The sequence below is a fragment of the Rhinolophus hipposideros genome, assembly GCF_964194185.1.
Source record: "Rhinolophus hipposideros genome assembly, chromosome: 10".
NCBI lineage: Eukaryota > Metazoa > Chordata > Mammalia > Chiroptera > Rhinolophidae > Rhinolophus > Rhinolophus hipposideros.
The window spans coordinates 50,040,349-50,060,406 of record NC_138056.1 but is presented as its reverse complement, the minus strand read 5'-3'; the positions used below and the strand labels follow the sequence as shown (position 1 = coordinate 50,060,406).

At 36.4% G+C, this 20,058-nt stretch overlaps 1 protein-coding gene and 1 pseudogene across 3 annotated transcripts in view; both read right to left on the bottom strand.

The window, feature by feature from the left end:
• Positions 1-489: 489 nt before the first annotated feature.
• The window catches only part of ACER3 (alkaline ceramidase 3), a 116,321-nt gene continuing 96,752 nt past the window's right edge, over positions 490-20,058 (bottom strand). The window contains exons 8-11 of one of the 2 annotated variants that reach the window (XM_081065074.1): positions 13,994-14,095; positions 11,802-11,906; positions 5,374-5,419; positions 490-4,870 (exon numbers count right to left, since the gene is read on the bottom strand). In XM_081065074.1, the coding sequence (XP_080921200.1) occupies positions 4,817-4,870; positions 5,374-5,419; positions 11,802-11,906; positions 13,994-14,095 (307 nt within the window). In that variant the 3' untranslated portion in view covers positions 490-4,816. The remainder of the gene's footprint in view (positions 4,871-5,373; positions 5,420-11,801; positions 11,907-13,993; positions 14,096-20,058) is intronic. The other variant, XM_081065075.1, reaches the window with a different exon arrangement.
• Positions 6,564-7,343, bottom strand: LOC308503930 (DCN1-like protein 1; annotated as a pseudogene). The gene has a single exon. The product of its transcript is annotated as a DCN1-like protein 1 (transcript).

The following is a 20,058-nucleotide window of genomic DNA, read 5'->3' as shown; positions in this document are numbered from 1 at the left end:
GAGGTGTTAACCGGCTGCCTTCTCAGACCACAGTGCTCTGATAATAGACGCTTATTCTATGGCCCAACTCTTGTGTCGGTCTATTGGCTGAGCGGCGCAGGCAGCAAGAGCCCTGGACTCAGACTCGTTTGGCGTCCGGTTTCACTGCCATCTTGTACATTTTTGTGAGTAATTAACATTTCCAATTTTCTTTCACTCCTGACTTGGCATCACTAAGAACTAAAACTGCCCTTTTCCTGAAGCCCTGCAAGCTGAAGCTGGACGACTTGGTATAAGTTGAAAGGACTTATCACACAGTTTGCGCCACTCAGGAAGTTCACCAGAACACGGTCCTTTGAGCCCTGGGAAATAACCTTGGCTGAGACTGCCACGACCATCCTTACGCCACCACATAAAGATGCTTCGAGACCAACATCTAGAACCTCTGGACTAAAAAACAAACAGTTTATACTCTGTTCCAACTATTAATTTTTGTTTTTCCTTTTGTTTCTCCATAAATCTATGTCTTTTTTTCTGTTTGTCAATCTCTTACTTCCCAACTTGTAATACAGATCTCTCCGCAGCTACCACCTCAGCTTCTGGTCTGTGACACTTAGGAAGTTTTAGACGGGAAATAAAGGGGTCCGAAATACACCACTGTGCATAAAAATTATTCTGAGTTGAAAGCATTTGGGAATCAACACATACAGGAAGAGGCTTTTTGTCCTGAACTCTTTATCTGCTGAAAAGCAGAACCTCCTGGAAAAAACCTAATGGTCACAAATGCTCTCCCCTGGGAGTTTCAGTACCACACCCGAATAGACATGGTCACAAAACCATCACATCTTCTATCTGTTCTCCTAAGGGCCCGTTGTCTTTCCTAAAAGTCATTTGTTTTCCCATAATGCCCTCTCTCCCCTTCCGCTTCCTTTATTAAGATGGTATACAAGCCCCAAATTCTGCCTCCTTGAGTCACAATTTTCTCTGAACTCCTGTGTACCTATCTGAATACAAATCTGCCTTTTCCTTTGCTAATCTGTCTTTGCTCAGGCCCCCAACTACTGAATCTAAGAGGGCAGAGGAAAGGTTTTTCCCTCTTCAACAGGAGAAATTGGTAAGTTCAGTGGCGTGCTCACATACACCTTAGCAATACTGGCAACTTCTCTCCAGCTGGCAACTGCAGTTATACATTAAATTAAAAAGTTTCCCAATCCTTAAAGGAAGTGTAACAGTTTAAAAAACAGCATTGAATTTTTCCAGTCAGATAGGTCCCAACCGTTCTTTTTTTTTCTCCCATTTTACAGCCCTCCCCATAAAGGGGTTTAATTAATTACCTTTAGCCAAATTTTTGTTGTTATTTCCAAATATTTACAGCATAGTGAATACGCTGTAATATTACACACTGAAAAACAAGACCAAGTGATCAAACTAATTATATTATGGCATTGATATGAAGCAAAACGTAAGACAGAGGAAGATCTGCAAATCACCACATAGTTGCAAATTCCAATTATAACTGGTTCTCTTTGAAACACCAGTTTTACACAAATGCTTATCCAGTAGCCTATCATAAACCACAGCGTTAAAAGAATTCCTTCTGGCATGTAAATGTGGAATTGGGAGCTAAAACTGTTAAACTTAGCAACAAATGATTTTTTTCAAGAGCAAAGTAATACGGAACCCATAAGAAGCATAAGTAAACCTTAACTAAATTATTTTATACCTTTTAGCGGCACTGGCTAAATTGAAATTGTCTGCATTAAAACAACTTGGTTTTTTCACGCATTTAAAGATTTTCATGCTTTGTGTACCTGAAATTTTTGGTCTTTTGATTTTGTCTCACACTTCCTACTCTTAGTATAAGAAAAACCCTCTTAGTGTAAGGAGAGCCCAGATTTTAACAGTCCTGGAAATTGTGCAGTAAGGTTAAACCATAATATTTGATCGAATTCTGCTAAACCAAATATCACTATTTGGGGTTCTCATTTGTAGATCATTGAAAACCAAATGTTTCTCCTGTGATCAATTTAAATAATATCAGGAGGATAAAAGAGATCACCTCATGTGGTGCAATGTTTCATGAAAGCACCAAGATGGAGCAGAGCGCTAGAGCGATCAATCAGATTAACACAATTACTACCTTTCACCTAGTATTTCCTTAAAATAAAAATAAAAAAATGGAACTGATTTCAATTTTCTGCAGTGAAAATGGCAGCATAGGAAGGATATTAAAGTGTGCAAGCAATTGCTCTTTCACATCCTTATAAAGTATTAACGTTTTCTAAACTATAATTTGCTACAGGGCTCACAGATGAGCACCTTTCACATCAGGTAATATGCAAACAAACCATTGTTTGCTCAGCAGGAAACAGGTTTTTTATATACTCTAGTTAACAGCAAGTCTTCCAAGAAAATAAAGGCAAGGAAGGGGCGTAGTAAGCCAACCCTGTAATGCCCACCCAGAATCCTAGAAGGAAAAAAAAATAATGCCATTGAAATAAAGATGATTTGGCAATATCCTGAAGGTCAGCAGTATTTCCATAATACGCGTATGGCACAGATACAAAGTCTTGAGTGTATGAATACTGGGGTTGCTAAAAAGAGCCACGTGTGAGGTACAAGCTAACTTGGAAAATTAACAAGCCTGGATTTAGTCTCCGCTTTTTGCTCAGTTCTTCTGAAATGTTTTAGGCTGAGCTTTCATGCTGTTTTCACAACAGAAACCAGGGTCTTTGAAGAACTGGCCACAGTGTTCCAAGTCCCCCAGGGGAGTCCATGCTTCTCCAGTGAGGTGCTGGACAACTTTATTCAACAAGTGCTGGCTGAATTGCTCATTCAAGAAATTGCTCTAAAGGGCCTGTGGCAAGGCGCGCTCTCTGGACTGCTGGTCTGACTTCAATACTGCGGAATCTCAGTCTCCAATGGTGAGCAGCATTATTGTGAAGGATGTGCCTTTGTTCCTTTATACAGATTCTTTATGCAGAAGTGTATCTTGAGTGAACAGTACAAACGACAATGGTGTGAAACAAATGAAGTCATTAGAAATGTATGCTGGCTGACAGCCAAAGTAGCTGCACATGAAATGTAGCCAGAAGTCAGAACCTTGTGGTAAAATAAAGAATTGTCTTCTGGGCTGTGTGATGGAACTGTTTAGTTTCGTATTTTCCTAAGGCACAACCAAAGTTCTTTTAGATTTATTTTTTGGCAAGTGCTTTTCATGCTGCAGGATCATAAAAGTAGGTGGAAGTATCTGCCTAATGGCATGTTGGCATGCTAAGGGAAGGAAAATAGTGCTTGGACTAAAACTAAGGCCAGTAGGTGAAGAAAAACAACACAATTCGTATTGGTTTTAAATTTGTACTAAGGCTACTTACTGAATACTGGAAAAATGACAGAACTGTTTAATACCTTTGCATAAGAAAAAAGTTTCCTTTTGAAGCTGTGGCTCAGGATTTAATCTGGGGTAATGTCACCATGTGGTAAAAACAACCTAGATTTTATAATAATGTATAAGCAGGAAAAGTAATAAAAATGCTAAACGGTATAGAGCTACAAATATGGTAATATATGAACAAAGGGGTTAAGTCAGGTTTTTAAATCCAGACAGGTGTTATGTTTGTGAAAAGTGTTAGAATTTGTTAGATATACATTCAAACCCAAATTAGAATTAGCTGCCTTACAATGAGATCTCACTGCCATTTTTTAGCACTTTAATTTTTGGGTGTTCTGTTACAAGTTCAAGTAAGTTAGAGCTGTTCTTAATGCTTATATCTATTTCCTTCAAAAAATGAAGGAGTAAGTATTCTAATAAGCTTTATGTAAATAGGATCCTGATCATTTAGCTCTAGTTAACACATTTCCCTGGGCATAACCATGGCCTTTCTGAAAACTGGAAAATATTGCATAATTTAAAAAGTCAGAGTATAACGACATTCACTAGTAACTTCGAATAAATTATGCTAGGAGGATGGAATATGGATAGGCCAGACCACCCCTCATGTTTGCCTAGCCATAAAAACAGTAACAACTTAAAGATCTGTAAAGATCAAAGGAAACAGAACAACCACCTTTAAATGGCTGGAGACACGACATTATAGAGATGTCCTCGTGGCCTTCATAAAGGTTACAAGAGGACCCACCCACTCTGATTGGCAGTGGCCACACACAGAAATGCCAGAGCTGGGATGTGACAAGTACAGAACACAGTGGCAGGTCTAAGCTTGCTTTTGACGCTCCGACGAGCACAGAAGCAGACAGTGAAGAACTACCAGAATCCCACTGATAGCTCTTTTTTTTTGTTTTCTTGTTTAACTTTGGACAACCATCCATGAAGTTACTATGACAATAATATAAATCAAGGCTGACACAGCTAAGTGCTGGCTCACAGCTGGCCATCTGGATATGGGGTTTTATCAGCCTCGCTGTTTTTGTTATTTAATCAAATATTAAGAAAAGTGTAATTCACATGCAACCCTTGTCAAAAAAGAGGGAAAGGTTAATTTCCTATCATTAGCACAAACTGTTAACCTGTTAAGAAAAGCCCAATTTTTCTAACATTCAAATATATACAAACACATCATGTCTGTTTCTTTTTAAACATCTTAGGGTAAGGGTGTGGAAGAGGAGGACAAATGAGATAAAGACATGAGCTAAACAACCAATAAGCCCCATTCCTCATTTGCTGTGTGGCTGGGAGCGTCTGTCAGAACGTCACTCCTTTGCTGTGACGGTCACGAACGTGTAGATCTTTTAAGGATTTCCTTATTCATATGGCCAGGCCAATGGTAGGTGGTTTGCTTTGCTTTGCTTTGTTTTGTTTTCTTGGTGGAATAATTCATCAGTACTTCCGGAGAGGCTCAAACAGGATCATTGGCCAGATTCCGAAGATAAACTGGAAACAAGTTAGGACAAAATGAAAGAAGAAAAAATTGTTCCATGTTATCCCTGAAACAATGAAAAAGAGCCCATGGGCTATGACTACAAAGCTTGGTAGGTTTGCCAGCCATTGTCCTGGCAGTAATAGCCTGAGCACAGCATATTTTTTCCAGGCTTGCACCAGATCTCAGAAACTATTTTTATCTATTTAAATGTATCAAGCATCTACTTTGTCGAGCATGGAGCTGGGAATTTAAATCACCTCAGATCCTTAACAACTCTGCAATGTAGTTATTAACAGCTTTATTTTATTGCTGAAGAAATTGAGGCTTAAAGAGACTTGCCCAAGGTCATAGAGCAGTAAGTGGAAGAATTAAGGTTCAAGAGCATCTGGTTCCAAAGCCTGTCCTTACTCCACCACCTCTCTACCCCACCAATATCCTCCCTCTCTCAACACACACACACACACACACACACACACACACACACACACACACACACCCCAGGAAGTGGATTTACCTTCACTTTTGGCCTCCATCTCAGGTAAAGTGTTCTTGTATATACACTGAAAGAAAAGGGGAGGGGGAGATAGTTCTTGAGATTGATCTTTAATCCACACAAACTGGCTTACTGACAAATTTAACCATCATGCCTCTGTATATACAAAGAACAAGCAACACTGGCATAGCCTTTGTTCTTTTAGAAACCATTTTTCTGAGTGCCTACTCTGCAGAACACTTGGCAAGATGCTAAGATAGACAGAGAGATGATCAACTCTCAGATGTGACCGCAGGATGTTTGTGATCTAGTAGGGAGCATTCCACGCATGCTTGATATGATTCCTATCACAATTACCAGTTTCATCTTTGAAGATATACATCTAGTAGAAAGGATTAAAGAAGAGTATCCTTAGAATATTTTGGAAATGGTTATATCAGTTCTACAAGGATTACAATACAGGTATGAAATAATTAGGAAGGCAACAGAGTTTTCTTCATAGTATCCTTTAAAATGAGTCACTTCTGAAGATACCAGATTCTAAATTCAGTGCATACAACAAAAGTAAAGTTAAATTTATCCCTGAAAATTTCATTAAACTGTCTATAACACACGGCATACATAGTTTTATATATTGCACACTATTTAAATGTATTTGAATAGTAACATACAGTGTATCATGTGTACATATGCAAAACATGGTTTTATAGTATGAAAAAAAATTTTTTAAACAAGAGAAAGGTGAAAGAGCATGTATAGTTGAATTTGTGGAATTTAACATGGCTATGATGCCACTCTACTTTACCCAAAACCAGAACTGTAAAGAGGAACGTGAAGTATTATGGAGAACACTGTCTTAAAATATAACCTTGCTTTGACAGTTTTTCAGATATTAATCTCTAAAAGGAAGTTGCCACCTTTTTCCTTCTCTTTAGGAAAGAATCCTGGACTGGGGCAGAGAAGCCCTGAATTCCAACTCTTGCTGTTACCTTCAGTGCTCCCAACCATTTATTAAGCACCTACAATGGGGGGGGGGGCAAGCACTGGACCCAGAGGTTTATATACATTTCATTCTTAAAGTTTTGTCTCAACCCTCAGTCTGAATTGCGAGGATTGATCTTCAGTTCAGTCCAGCCAGCAGAAATTGATTGTGTAATTTTCCATTGTAGTTATTGTACAGACTATGTACACTCTAGAAGCTTCCTTTAGTGCTACACTGTTGTACTTTTTGTCCTAGCCCTTTGAGAGCGTGCAAATTCCATAAAGTCATCAATCAGAACAGGTCATGCATCTTCTTCATCATAATTAGCCGTGTCATCTGCAATCCTCGTACTGAAGTCTAAAAGAAGATTCCAGCTATCCTTTGGTATTGATCATTTATGATGTTCCAACAAAAATTCATTCCATAAGTCTAAGAATTTAAATCTTCTATTAAGCACTAAATTCCAGCAGGCAATGGACATTTCTAGATCTAATTCTTTTCGTCCTGGATTCTTTGCCTGCAAAATTCAAAAAGTAAACTGGTAAAAATCCTTAAATCATCCTGGTTCTTTCAATTTTTGTTCCATCTTGGGTATCTGGGCCTTTAGTTTCTCTGTGCTGTCACACCCTGATTCTGTCATGTTGTCCATGAACTCCTGTTTGGAGAAGTCGCACTGTGTTGCTGCTCTGAACTTCCACGCAATGATCAACACACTAACTCTGGCTGGGTCGAGGGCTAGGTCATCGCAGAGCTGAAGTATACTATCTATTCCACTTTTATTTTCATCTTGAGGATCTTTGTGTCTATTATACAGTTGTTCTAACTTCTTCCTGCCCGATGTTCCTTTTACACTCTCTTGTATATAAAGTTCAGGATTTTGGAAAACAATTGTCTGTTGGCAACATCTAACTTCTAGTCATTTTGAGACAAACAACTTACTGCTGTTTTTTGCATTAGATTGTGTGAAGATCATAAACTGACGAACTGCATCCTTCTGCGATGATTTCAACTTGTTCACACTGGTGTCCTCCAGGCCTCACTTTTAGTTGTTTTTAGCAGGATATTTATCTGAATAACCTAAGCTGGCAATACTGCAAAAGGCAGTCCTATTCAGTTTAATCATTTCAACAATCTATAGAGTAAACAGTATTCTCCGTCTTTAAGAGATCTGGAAATTGAGGCTTAGAGCCAAGTAAATAACTTGGCTTAAGATTGTAACAGTTATGAAGTGATAGAGCAAAAATCTTAACTCAGATATTTTCACTCTACTGTGTTAACTCTTTGTTTGCAACAAATATTTGTATAGGTATAGTACTTAAGTCTTAAAGGGTACATGTTTTATACTATTAAATTCTCAATCATTCCTCTCTGAAGTATTATTCACATGCTCCATTCAATGAGGTACCCATAGAATCAAAATTTCCATAACTAAAGCTTAAACATCCAAGCTTCTTTCATTTTAGTTATTTAGAATGAAATGTGCCTAAAATATATTCTTACATCTTTCATGCCTCCTTTAAAAAAAAATCATAGTTAAGACATTTTAACACTAATATAAAACAAAGAAAAAAATAGCTCAAAACGCTGCCACCAAATCGAGTCAAAATGCTTCAGTTTTTCTGTATTTACTTTAACCTTTGTCCATATGCAAATTCATTTTTATGCGGGTTTAATAATTACATATATATGATTTTAGTCTCTTTCATTTAAAACATCTATGTTGCTATAAATTTTTCATATTTATAATTTTAAATGGCTGAATAAAGGAATACTATATATAGTTTACTTTATGATTTTTGCCCTGTTGGGTAGTTTGTTTTATTTTTCTTCCATTATTGTTGTTATTTTGCTAAGTTAAATAACATTGTGATAATCTTTTTGTGTTTACACACACATTTTCATTTTTCTGGGTTATTTCTTTAGGATAAATTCTGAGGAATATGATAACTGGGATAAAAATATAAACACTTTATTTTCATGAGTACATGCATTGTCTAATTTCTTTTCAAATAGGTTATATCAATTTACACTTACTATGTGTGATCATACCATTTTCACTGCAACCAAAGAACACAGAAGGGAATTCAAAATACTGTATGGATATAAACATTATGCCATTACCAGTCAGATGATCATTTTTCTATTTGCTCATTTACTACAAATATCTCAAAAAACATGATCTGGAGGACTGGCCTTCCCCCCTTCATCCTCTTCCTTCTTAATTGAAAAAGTTTCAAACTTACAGGAAAGTTGTAAGACTGGTATGAAGAATTCCTGTATCCCCTTGCCAGATCTCCAATTGTTATCATTTAACCATATTTGCTTTATACACATACACAAACATACACACACACACAACATAAATACACATATGTACATGTGTATATATACCTTATAGAGTCTTTGTATTGCATGATGCCCATCACCCCTAAATATTCCAATGGGCATCACCACAAAACAAGGACACGCTCCTAAATTACCACAATACAACCCTTCCAATCAGGAAATTAACATCGATACAACACTGCCATCCAAGTCAAGACTTCATTCAAATTTTGCTGACTGTCCGGACATTTTCTCTTTTTGATCTAGGTTCCTAACCTAGAAATATACCTTGCATTTAGTTTTCATGTCATGTCTTAACAGTTTTTTTTCTAACTAGAACAGGTCTTCAAGTCTTTCCTTGCCGCTTATGTACTTGACAGTCTTAAAGTGTACAGGACTTGCATTCTGTAGAAGGACCTTCAATCTGGGTCCATCAATGTTTCCTCCTGGCCAGACCCACACCATGCATTTTTGGCAAGAATACCACAAAAATACACACACAATGTGATATACTGATGACGTTATTACAGAATTGTACACTTGAAACCTATGTAACTTTACTAACCATCGTCAGCCCAATAAACATAAAAATAAAAAGAATACCACAGAAACGATGCTGAGCTCACCCCAGTGATCACGTCCGAAGACACACTACACTGACCTGCTCCACCAGGAATGTGACCCTTAGATGCATGGTCACGTTGGTTGCTGCCAGCTTTCTTCACTGTAAAGTCACCATTTTGCCCGTGTGTTAGTATGCCAGGGGGAGACATTCTGAATTACGCCAATATGCATTCCTCAGCCAGGGCATCCTTTCATAACCAATGCCTATCAACTCCCCTACGATAATTGTCAAATGCTGATTATCTGTTTCTATTGTTATTTCTACATTTATTAGTTGGCATTCTTCTGTAAGGAAGAGTTTTCCGTCTCATTTGTTTATTCACTTATTTATATTAGTATGCACTCATGGATTCCTATTTTATTTAATGGGTTGTAATCTGAAACTCTTGCTATTTAATTTTGATACTCAAACTATCTTAGCCAAAGGCCCAAAGCTTGCTTTTCAGCCTTCATAGGGGACAGAACTAGGTTTTATATATATATATATATATATATATATATATATATATATATATATATATATATATGTGTGTGTGTGTGTGTGTGTGTGTGTGTGTGTGTGTGTATGTGTGTGTGTGTGTGAATATACGTATACATATTTATAATTTATACAACATATTCATGTTTTTCTATATCTGAGTGTGTGTGCCACATACCCATGAGTTCATACCAATACTTTTAATTCCATTCTTGTCCCCTAAGAGTTCCTTCTAGCTTTTCATCTTTCCATATTTGTAAATCCTTTCTGCGACAGTGGGGAAATCAGGTTTTTGTTATCCTCAATATATTTACTCATTCTCTAATCCATTCATTTATTTCCCAACTCCAGCCCCTTCCTCCATCTCCCCCTCCTCGCCTCTTCCCCTCATCACCCTGCTCCCCTGCCCTGCACAGCAGCCTCTACCCCATCACCTTCAGATTTTCTTGGAAGCTCAGCATGCTGCTACCATTGACCCCTCCTCCTCATTCCCTATTCCCTGGACATTGCACGCTACCGCCTGCACAACACTCCCTTCCCCTCAGTGCCCTGCTTTCATGAAGGGTTTCCACACCAGGAGGAGAGAGAGAAAAAAAAAGTGAAAGGAAGATGGAAAGGGAAAGATAGAAAAGGGAAAGTGGGAAACCCTAGCCATTTAAAATAGAATGAGTATAATTTCACTTCTTCTTTAGTATTTATTAGGGAACTTCATTACTGTATTACATCACACTGAGATAACGTCCTTGGAACTTCTTGGGCAGTGTTAGGTGCTAAGTTTTTAATTCTTAGGTTTGCTTTTTATTTATTCCTGATTCTCCTTTTGTATCATTTGCCAATTTTCCCAAGCATTTTCTCCCATATCCCTTCCCTTTTAAGTTAGATATTTATCATATGGTATGGGCTGAGAATCCAAATAATCAATGCAGTAAGAAGTTGCAAAAAGTAAAGTAAATATACTTAGAGCAGAGTTTAAAGAGTTCTTCCATGATTAATAACCTTGAGCTCTTCGCAGCATGAATTCAGCAATTCTTATTTAGTTGCCCAGAAGTTCTTTTTATATAATTCTCAGTAAAATTTTAGATAATTCAGGATGCCAAAACAAGTTGCCGTCCAGATATGTGAGATACAAACGTTATTTTTGGGGAGGTATTCTAAAAACTTCACTTAAGTAAATTTTGACATTGGTTAAAAGGAAAAATTTCTTCCCCTTTTTACAAATATTTCAGCTCTCTCAATTCTTGAGACGAATTTGAGATTAAACATAGCCCTGGTAAAGAGATCGGTGTGTACACCTTCATTCATTAATTCACTTTACAGTATGTACTGAGTACTTACTATGTGCCAGGCATTGTTCAGAGCATTTGGGAGAGGACAGTGCATAGGATAAATAAGCTGCTCTCACGGAACTTACAGTCTAGTTGGGGGACGTAAACAAATAAATATATAACTGGTTATAAATGCTTTGAAGAAAAATAAGGCCTGATAAATGGAGAGAGAGTAATATGGAAGTATTATTTGGATAGAGTCATCAGAAAGAACTTTGATTCCATTTTTGTTGTTAGTGGCTGGCCTCCAACAGACTCTTTTTTTGAGGAGTAGGGGAAGAGAAATGGCAATCGATTATCTCAAAGAAGACAAATTAAGCTGGAGACCAGATACTCACACTTTTCCAGTCTCCTATTTAGGAGTTCTGGCTGCTTTTCTTTCCCCCCTAAATTTGCTCACTCTAAACGAAGATATGCTAATCAACAAGGAATAGAGATATTTACATACTAATTATACCAAAAAAAGTTTATATCCTACTTGCATTAAAATCTAGACCATGTATCAGAAGTCAGATAGTACAACTGTCACTTTAAGGATGAGAAAAACCAAGCTTCAGAGAGAGGAAGGAGGGTACTTGCCCAAGGTCACCCAGTGGCAGAGGCAAAGCTGGAACGTAAGTCTCTGTCTCTGACATTTTATATTTACACCATCCTATTTGTAGACTACAGAAAAAAAACACTCCAATAGTAGGTTTAAAAAGTCTCTATTTCCTACCTGAAAAGGATGTGAAGATAAGAACCAAGGCCAGTTAAAAGATGCCACCATGCATGAAATTGTGTGGAAACACCTATGACAGGTGGTACCTTCTTTCGAAAGTTCCTGTGTAGAAAGGGGGAGAAAATCACCACATTATATATATATATATATGTATATATATATAAACAACGAATGCTGACAGTCTTTGAGCATTTTAAAATGCCATTCTCAAATATGGCAATTATTGAATTTCCTTAAGTTTGCTGTAGACTGCTGTATTGTTTTCCAAAGTGTTTATTGAGGAATAGTATTCCTAGCAAAAGTTCCATGAAGAAATAACTCTGTTCAAAATGAATGTGGGAAATAGTACATAGTTTATTGCCCTCTTGGAGATCAGTGATACACATTAACCTTGAAATGTCCTATCATAACTAAAAGAACTTATCTTCTTTTTTCCCAGGTAACCTACTAATCCACAGAACCCTTTATTCAGGTAATGTTAACACCTTATGGAACAAATGTTTCCTGGAACACACTTTGGGAAACTCTAGCTACTTAGTGTTTCATTCCCTTAAGAAACTAGATGCATGCTTTTCCTCCGCCCTACATACAACCATCAGCTTAGAAGAGTACCTCATAGTCTCTCACGTCCTTTTGTAGCTATCATTTCCCTTCACAGTGAATCTTTGAGGTGGTTATTATTAGCTTTACTTTACAGAGTAGGAACCTAAACTTTAGAGATTAATTGAATTGCCCAAGTCACTCAGCTAGTGGTATGGCCAAGTCTAAAATTCTAGATCTTCTGATTAAGTGTGTACCATACTTAATATTCTCATTTATGAGAGGGGGGGAAAATTCAATGTGAAACACCAAATTATTTTTCTAGATAGCCCCATAAATTTTTGAGACAATGACCATCCCTAAGAACCTGCTTTGTTTTTCTTAGTGGCTCTGACCCAGAGGAGGTCAACTTCCCTCAGCAGTGTCAAAACACCACGGGTGTTACTGATTCAGAGCCACTCAATTAGATCTTAGATTCTAAGCAAGCAGTATTACTTTGTTTGTTTATGTACATTTAAAGTCTCCATTTACTTATTTAACTTTTTATTATGGATAATTTCAAACATGTGCAAAAGTGGGCAAAATACTAATGTACCCATTACCCAGCAGCTCCAACTACTGTAACTTATGGCCAATCTTGTATCATTTAAACTCTCATCCACTTCTCTCCCCCACCCAATCCCCCTCCATATTACTTTGAAGCAAATCCCAGATATTGTATCATTTTATCTCTAAATATTTCAGCATGTATGTCTTAAAGATTAAAACCTCTTTAAAACATAACCATAATACCACTTTCATATCTAAAAAATTAACAATTACTTAGTATCATCAAACATTCAATTATCAATCAAAGTTCCAATCGTTTCATAAACTTTTTGTTATTTTACAGTTAGTTTGTTTGAATCAAAATCCAAAAAAGGTCAACACATTGTATTTGGTTATCTATCTCTTAAGTCTTTTTTAATCTGTATGTTCTCTTTCCCTCTGCAATTTAGTTGAAGAGACCAGGCCATTCATCCTGCAGATTTCCCAGTCTCAATTTTGCTGATTGCCTCTCTGTAGTGCTGTTCAATGTTCAATATATCCCTCTGATCTCTGTGTTTACACAAAACTGCTAGGTCATAGAATTTTGAGTTGGAAGGACTTACTAGTTTAACCTACTTAACTTGCCCATTTTATGGAAATTGAGGCCCAGAAAGATAGTGTCTTAGTGACAGACTAGGGTCCAGAGACCCAAGAATCAAACTCCAGTCAATGCACAATTGATACAAGATGGTAAAAGGAACACTTGCCTTTCTTACAAAACAGCAGTAAACATATTAAAGTACAAAATTATATATGTATTTCAAATTCTTATTATAAATCATTCTTATTTCTTCAGTAAAGCAAATTAGGCAGATATCAAAGAGCTAGCCAACATTTGGTTAAAAATCTCTACAGATGTTACAAAATATTCTTAGGTCTAAACTTTTAGGTAATTTAAACAAGTCTTCTCAGGATTTAACTTTATTGTGTTTTACATATCTTTCTAATTTCAACAATGGCAAAAGTTCACTTCAGGGCACTAATAATTCTATATGCCTATGAGACTCTGCTTAATAGATTGATCCCAAAACTATTTCTCAAAGATTGAAAATATATCTTACCTCAGTGAAACACAAAAGATGTTATCTATGTTCCATAATAAAAATCCCAATAAAAATATACCCAAAGATGTATAACCCAGTCCTCTAAGCCATGGATAAACCCTGTGGGGATAATAAAAAGAAAAGCAAAATGAAATTTTGTCAAATCATGTTATGATCAGAGCTTGAAGTCATCACTTTCATGAAAAGGAAATGTTTTCGTTAGTATTAAACCTATCTATAAAAGTCTGTAACACATTTGCCTATTACATTTAGTCATTAAAAGGTACTGAGAGAGAATGAGCCACTAAGACTTTTGCTAAGTATATCAAAAAGGTAATCTGAAAGCCCACAATAACTTTATCAGTCCTATGAAATGCAAGGCAAAGGGTAGAACAGATTTACATTAGGTCACCTGCTGTGTCAGAGACTACAGTAAATTAGATACACACTATACATACACATACATACATATATATGAATATAATACTTATTTTCTATAGCTTCAATGAGGCAGCATTGACTTAAACTGCATATATTTAAAATGGATACTTGGTGAGTACATTCATATACATGAACCAACACCACACTCATGATAATAAACACATCCATCGCCTTAAAAAGCTGAGTTTGCATTTTTAGAATGTTATGTAAATGGAACAATAAAGTATATCCTCTTTATTATGGTTTTTCAACTTGGCATAATTATTTTGAAATTTATCCATGCAGTTTTGTGTATCAATACTTTATTTCCTTTATTGCTAAGTACTACTACTCCACTGTGTAGATACATCACAATTTGTGTATCTGTCCAAATATTGGTGGACATTTGTGCTGTTCCCAGTGTTTTGCTATGACAAATAAAGCAGCTATGAACATTTATCAATAAGTATTTGTATGGACATATGCTTTCATTTCTCTTGGATAAAAAGCTAGGAGAGGAATGGCTGAAATGTATGGCAGGTGAATGTTAGACTTGGTAAGATATTGCTAAACTGTTTTCCTAAGTGATTGTATCATTTTACATTCCCACCAGCAGTGTATGAGCGTTTTTTTGTTTTACATCTTCACCAATACTTGGTAGGATGTAAGTCTTTTTCATTTTAGTTGTTTCCGTAGGTGTGTAGTGGTATCTCCTTGTGATTCTAATTTGCCTTTTCCTAATTGCTAATGTTAGTGAGCATCTTTTCATGTGCTTATTTGCCATCCATATATAATATCTTCTTTGATACAGAGTTTGTTGAATCTTTGGCCATTGAAAAAATTGTTGTTTGCCTTATTATTGCATTGTAAGAGTCCTTCATATATTCTAAGTGTAAATTTTTGGTGGATATGCATTTTGCAAATATTTTTCCAAGTCTGTGACTTGCCTTTAATTTTCTTAAGTGTCTTTTGAAGAATAAAACTTTGTTATTTTGATGACGTTCAATTTATCAATATTTTCATTATAATTTGCACTTTTTGTGCCCTATTTAAAAACTCTTAACCGAAGACTGCAGAGACTTTTCCTGTATTTTCTTCTAGAAGTTTTATAATTTTAGCTTTTACACTTAGGGATATGATTCACTTCTAGTAAATTTTTGTAAAGGTGTGAGTTTAAGTTCATTTTTAAAATAAAAATATCAAGCTGTTCAGTACAATTTGTTGAAAAGATGATCTTTCTCCCACAGAATTATCTTAGAATGTTTATTTAAAATCACGTCAGTATAGATGTATGGGTCTATTTTTGGCTGTTCCATTGATCTGTATTTCATTCTTACCACCAATACCACATTGTCTTAATTAGTGTAGCACAGAGTAAATCAGGTAGTGTAAGTCGTATAACTTTATGGTTCTTTTCCAAAACTGTTTTGGCTATTTTAGAGCCTTTGCTTTCCCATGTAAATTTCAAATCAGTTTCTCACTTTTCACCAAAAAGCCTGCAGAAATTTTGTGAAGGCATCTGGCAGGGTTGCAGTGTGGGCCAGGTGCTGAGACGTGACAGGAATATAATCAGTGGGAAAGGATACTATTTTCTGCTTCTAAGCTTACTTACCAGGGCCAATCTTCAGCTCTCAGCAGTAGTTCAAAGCAAAATTCTTCTGTGGGGTGAAATGCATGTCTGGTTATGCAGATAGCAGGGTATGTGGGAAAGAGCTAGAACTTCATCAGCACATGGTCCATGCAAGCTAAGTGCAGATACAATTCTGGGGACAGACTGCCCATATATTATCAAGCACCAGAGTGTATTTTGTACTCATTTTGCTAAAAAACATTTAACAGGTTCTTGAGCAATAGTTTATGGGATGTAAGATTTTTTGAGAAATTAAATGTAGGAAAATGTATTCTGTCCCCATATTTTATTGATAGTTTGGCTGGCTATAGAATTCTAGGCTAGAATTCCATAATTTTACCTTCCAGTTTTGCTTTGGTTAAGTCCAAAGCCATTCTGATTCCTGACCCTTTGTATGTATAGCTACCTTCTAACTATGGGTATATAAACTTGTGCAATCTTCCTTGTCTAGAATTCTGAAACTGGCACGGGTCTATTTCCACCCGTTGTGCTGAATAGCTAATAACTATTCGTTTGATCTAATAACTCATGTCTTTCAATTATAGAGTATTTTCGTGATGATTTCATCCCTTCCATTTTCTTTCTTTCTTCCTTGTCTTCCTTCCCTTCCTTCCTTCCTCCCTCCCTCCCTCCCTCCCTCCCTCCCTCCCTCCCTCCCTTCCTTCCTTTTTTTAAATTTTATTGGGGAACAGTGTGTTTCTCCAGGGCCCATCAGCTCCAAGTCGTTGTCCTTCAATCTAGTTGTGGAGAGTGCAGCTCAGCTCCAAGTCCAGTTGCCATTTTCAATCTTTAGTTGCAAGGAGTGCAGCCCACCACCCCATGCAGGAATTGAACTGGCAAACTTATCGTTCAGAGCTCCTGCTCTAATCAACTGAGCCATCTGGCCGCCCCTCCGGAAGCTCAGCAGCAGCTCATTGTCTTCAATCTAGTTGTAGAGGGCACAGCTTACTGGCCCATGTGGGAATCTAAATGACAACCCTGTTGTTCAGAGCTTGCGCTCTAAACAACTGAGCCATTTGGCCACCCCTCATCCCTTCCATTTTCTCTGCAGCCTCTCCCCCCTTTTTTATGTTAGTACTTCTATTCTGGCCTAGTAATATTCCTACTCAGTCTCTTCTATTCTCCATTTCTTTCTCATCAAATGATGGCCCCCAGGGTGTATATGTCTGTCTCTCTTTGCTTCTGCCCTTTCCACTGTGAAGCCCATGGGCTTGGGCAAACACCTTGCTGTTTCTCCACAGCAGTGGTGGTGAATGGGCCTAAGGGTTGTGTTCCATTTATGGCTGCACCATGATGGACACTTGGATTTCTTTTAGGACTTTGCTAGTCACTAGTCTTTAGACTGGTAACTTTCACTGTAGGATTATTTTGCTGGGCTAATTGTTAAGAAACCCCAATATCAGTATCTTTAGGTGTTTTAGGGTGCTCAAATTCCCTAAAACAAGACTCTCAAATTTCTACCTATCGTTCTTTGTATTCAGCATGCAGAAGCATAAGGTCATCCAATTTCCCGAATTTCAGCATGGTAGTCACAGGCTCAATTGTTCTTAGTAAGGCCCAATCTAGAGACGTTGTTCACCCTTTCCAGAGAAGAAACCTCCACTTTTACAGTTGCTTAAAACTTTTATCCTATCCTCTTTATTTCAAACCCCTCCTTCATCTCCTTTTCCAAATTGTCTGTTGCTGTCAATGCCTGATACTTGAGAAAATTCTTTGATGTAAATCGGAGGTTCTTAGCCTAGGATTTGGCTATCCTGGGTTTGTTAAAACAGTTAGCAGTAATTCATCTACTTTCCAGCTTCTAAATTTTATTATGTATTCTCCTTATGGGCTTATGCTTGATAAATTCCTTTGTTGTAGTCTTAGTAAGGTTTCAGAAGCAAGCAAAATTAGATATCTGTTAATCTTCAATATTGTAACTCTGTTTTCTTTTTCATTAATTTCTGCCCTTTATTAGTCCCATTCTTCATTTCTCTTTGGTTTATTCTTTGGGTTTATTCTATTGACCTTCTTTCTAATTACTGAAGTTAGATGCTTAGTGCATTCTTCTTAAGTTTCTCCATTTCTATGTAAACATCCAAGGTTATAAATTTCCCTCTAAGAACCACTTTAGTTACACCTTCTTTTGATTTGTATTTTCACTATGATTCCATTCTAAGCATTTCTGTATTTCTATTATGATTTCTTTTTCTACTTGTATTTAAATTGTGGTTTTAAGTTTCCAAATATATGGGCTATTTTGGCTAATCCTGTTTTAACTAATTGTATCCTAGTCAGAGAGTATGTTATGAGTGATACCAATTCTTTAAAGTTTGTTAAACCTTGCTTTAAAGCTAACATCTGATAAATTTTATAGTCACTCCATGTATGTTTGAGACCATGCATTCTTTAATTGTTGAGTGTATTAGATCATTTTGTTATTGTGTCACTCAAATTTTATCTATATCTTTGTTCATATATTTTGGTCTGAGTTACTGTGTTAAAATATCTCAGCTGATGGAACATTTATCTATTTCTCTTTGTAATTCTGTCAAATTTTGCTTAAAATCTTCCAAGCAAGTTAGATATTACTATTTTTTCTACAAATTTAATCTTTTAATAATAATGTAGTGAATACATTTGTTTTAAATAATGCCTTAATTATTTTTTATGTTATTAAAATGGCTAGTCCAACTTTCTTTTAGTTAACATCTGTATGGTATATATATATACATGTATGCGAAAAGAAACATATATATATATATATACATATATATATATAGTATTTATAACCCTTTCTTTCAAAATTACTGTGTATTTATGTTTTTTTATTCTTATTTTATTTATTTATTTATTTTTTTATTAGTTTCAGGTGTACAAGACAAGGTCATACTTAGACGCCCACCATCTACATCCCTCACACTGTGAACCCCCCTCCCCCCACCCACCATCCCTCCCACCTCACACCCAGCCATCACATCACACACATAAAATTATTAATGTTTAGCCTCTGGTGCACAATGCCACGATCAGGCATCCACACCATCCCTGAGGTGGTCTCCCAAATAGGACGCATGCCCATCGGATACCCAACAAAACCCCTACAACATTATTGAATAAGTTCCCCAAATTAATTTCCAGAAAACCCTGAGGCCATCTTGCGGCCACCAGCCGCCTCCCAATCCCTTCACCTTTCCCCTTATCCCCAACCCGCCCCCGACCCCCGCCCATCTAACAACTCTCGGTTTTTTCTTTGTGTCCTCAAAACTGTCTCTGATTAGTTCATTCACATGTTCTTTTCTTTAGATTCCACATATAAGTGAGATCATATGGTACTTGTCTTTCTCTTTCTGACTTATTTCACTTAACATAATGTTCTCTAGATCCATCCATGTTGTTGCAAATGATAAGATTTCTTTCTTCTTTATGGCTGCGTAATACTCCATTGTATAAATGTACCACAGCTTCTTAATCCAGTCATCTGTGTATTTATGTTTTAACCATGTTTCTTATGAACAGCGCATTGCTGGATATTTTATACCTGTTTGACAGACTTTGCCATTTAATTGCTTAGCTTTGCCCATTTATATTTACTGTGATTAATGACATATTTTGAATTATTTCTACCCCTTTATTTTCTGTTTTATATTTTTCCTGACTTTTCTTTGCTTCCCTTTTCCCCCTTCTGATTTCTTTTGGATTCAGTTTTCATAATCCCATTTACTCTTTCATGTTTTTGAAAGTTATTGTACAATCTACTATTTTTAGTGGTTACCAAAAATGGACATGTAAAATCTAAAATTAATTACTGTACCTACCCTCTTCCCCCCCAAAAAGACTTTAGGAAATATGTAACTAATATTATCCTCTTGTATCTCATGTTATTCTGTCCACCATTTTCGTTCTACATTTTTAATCTCTCAAATTAGATATTATATTAAAGTGTCACAATATTTTGTTTAGATAGTCCAACAGGTTACCATTTTTTTCTCTTTTGCTGTTGTTTCTTTTGTCTCAGCTCTTCCTCCTAAAAATATTTTTTAGGAGGTATTTT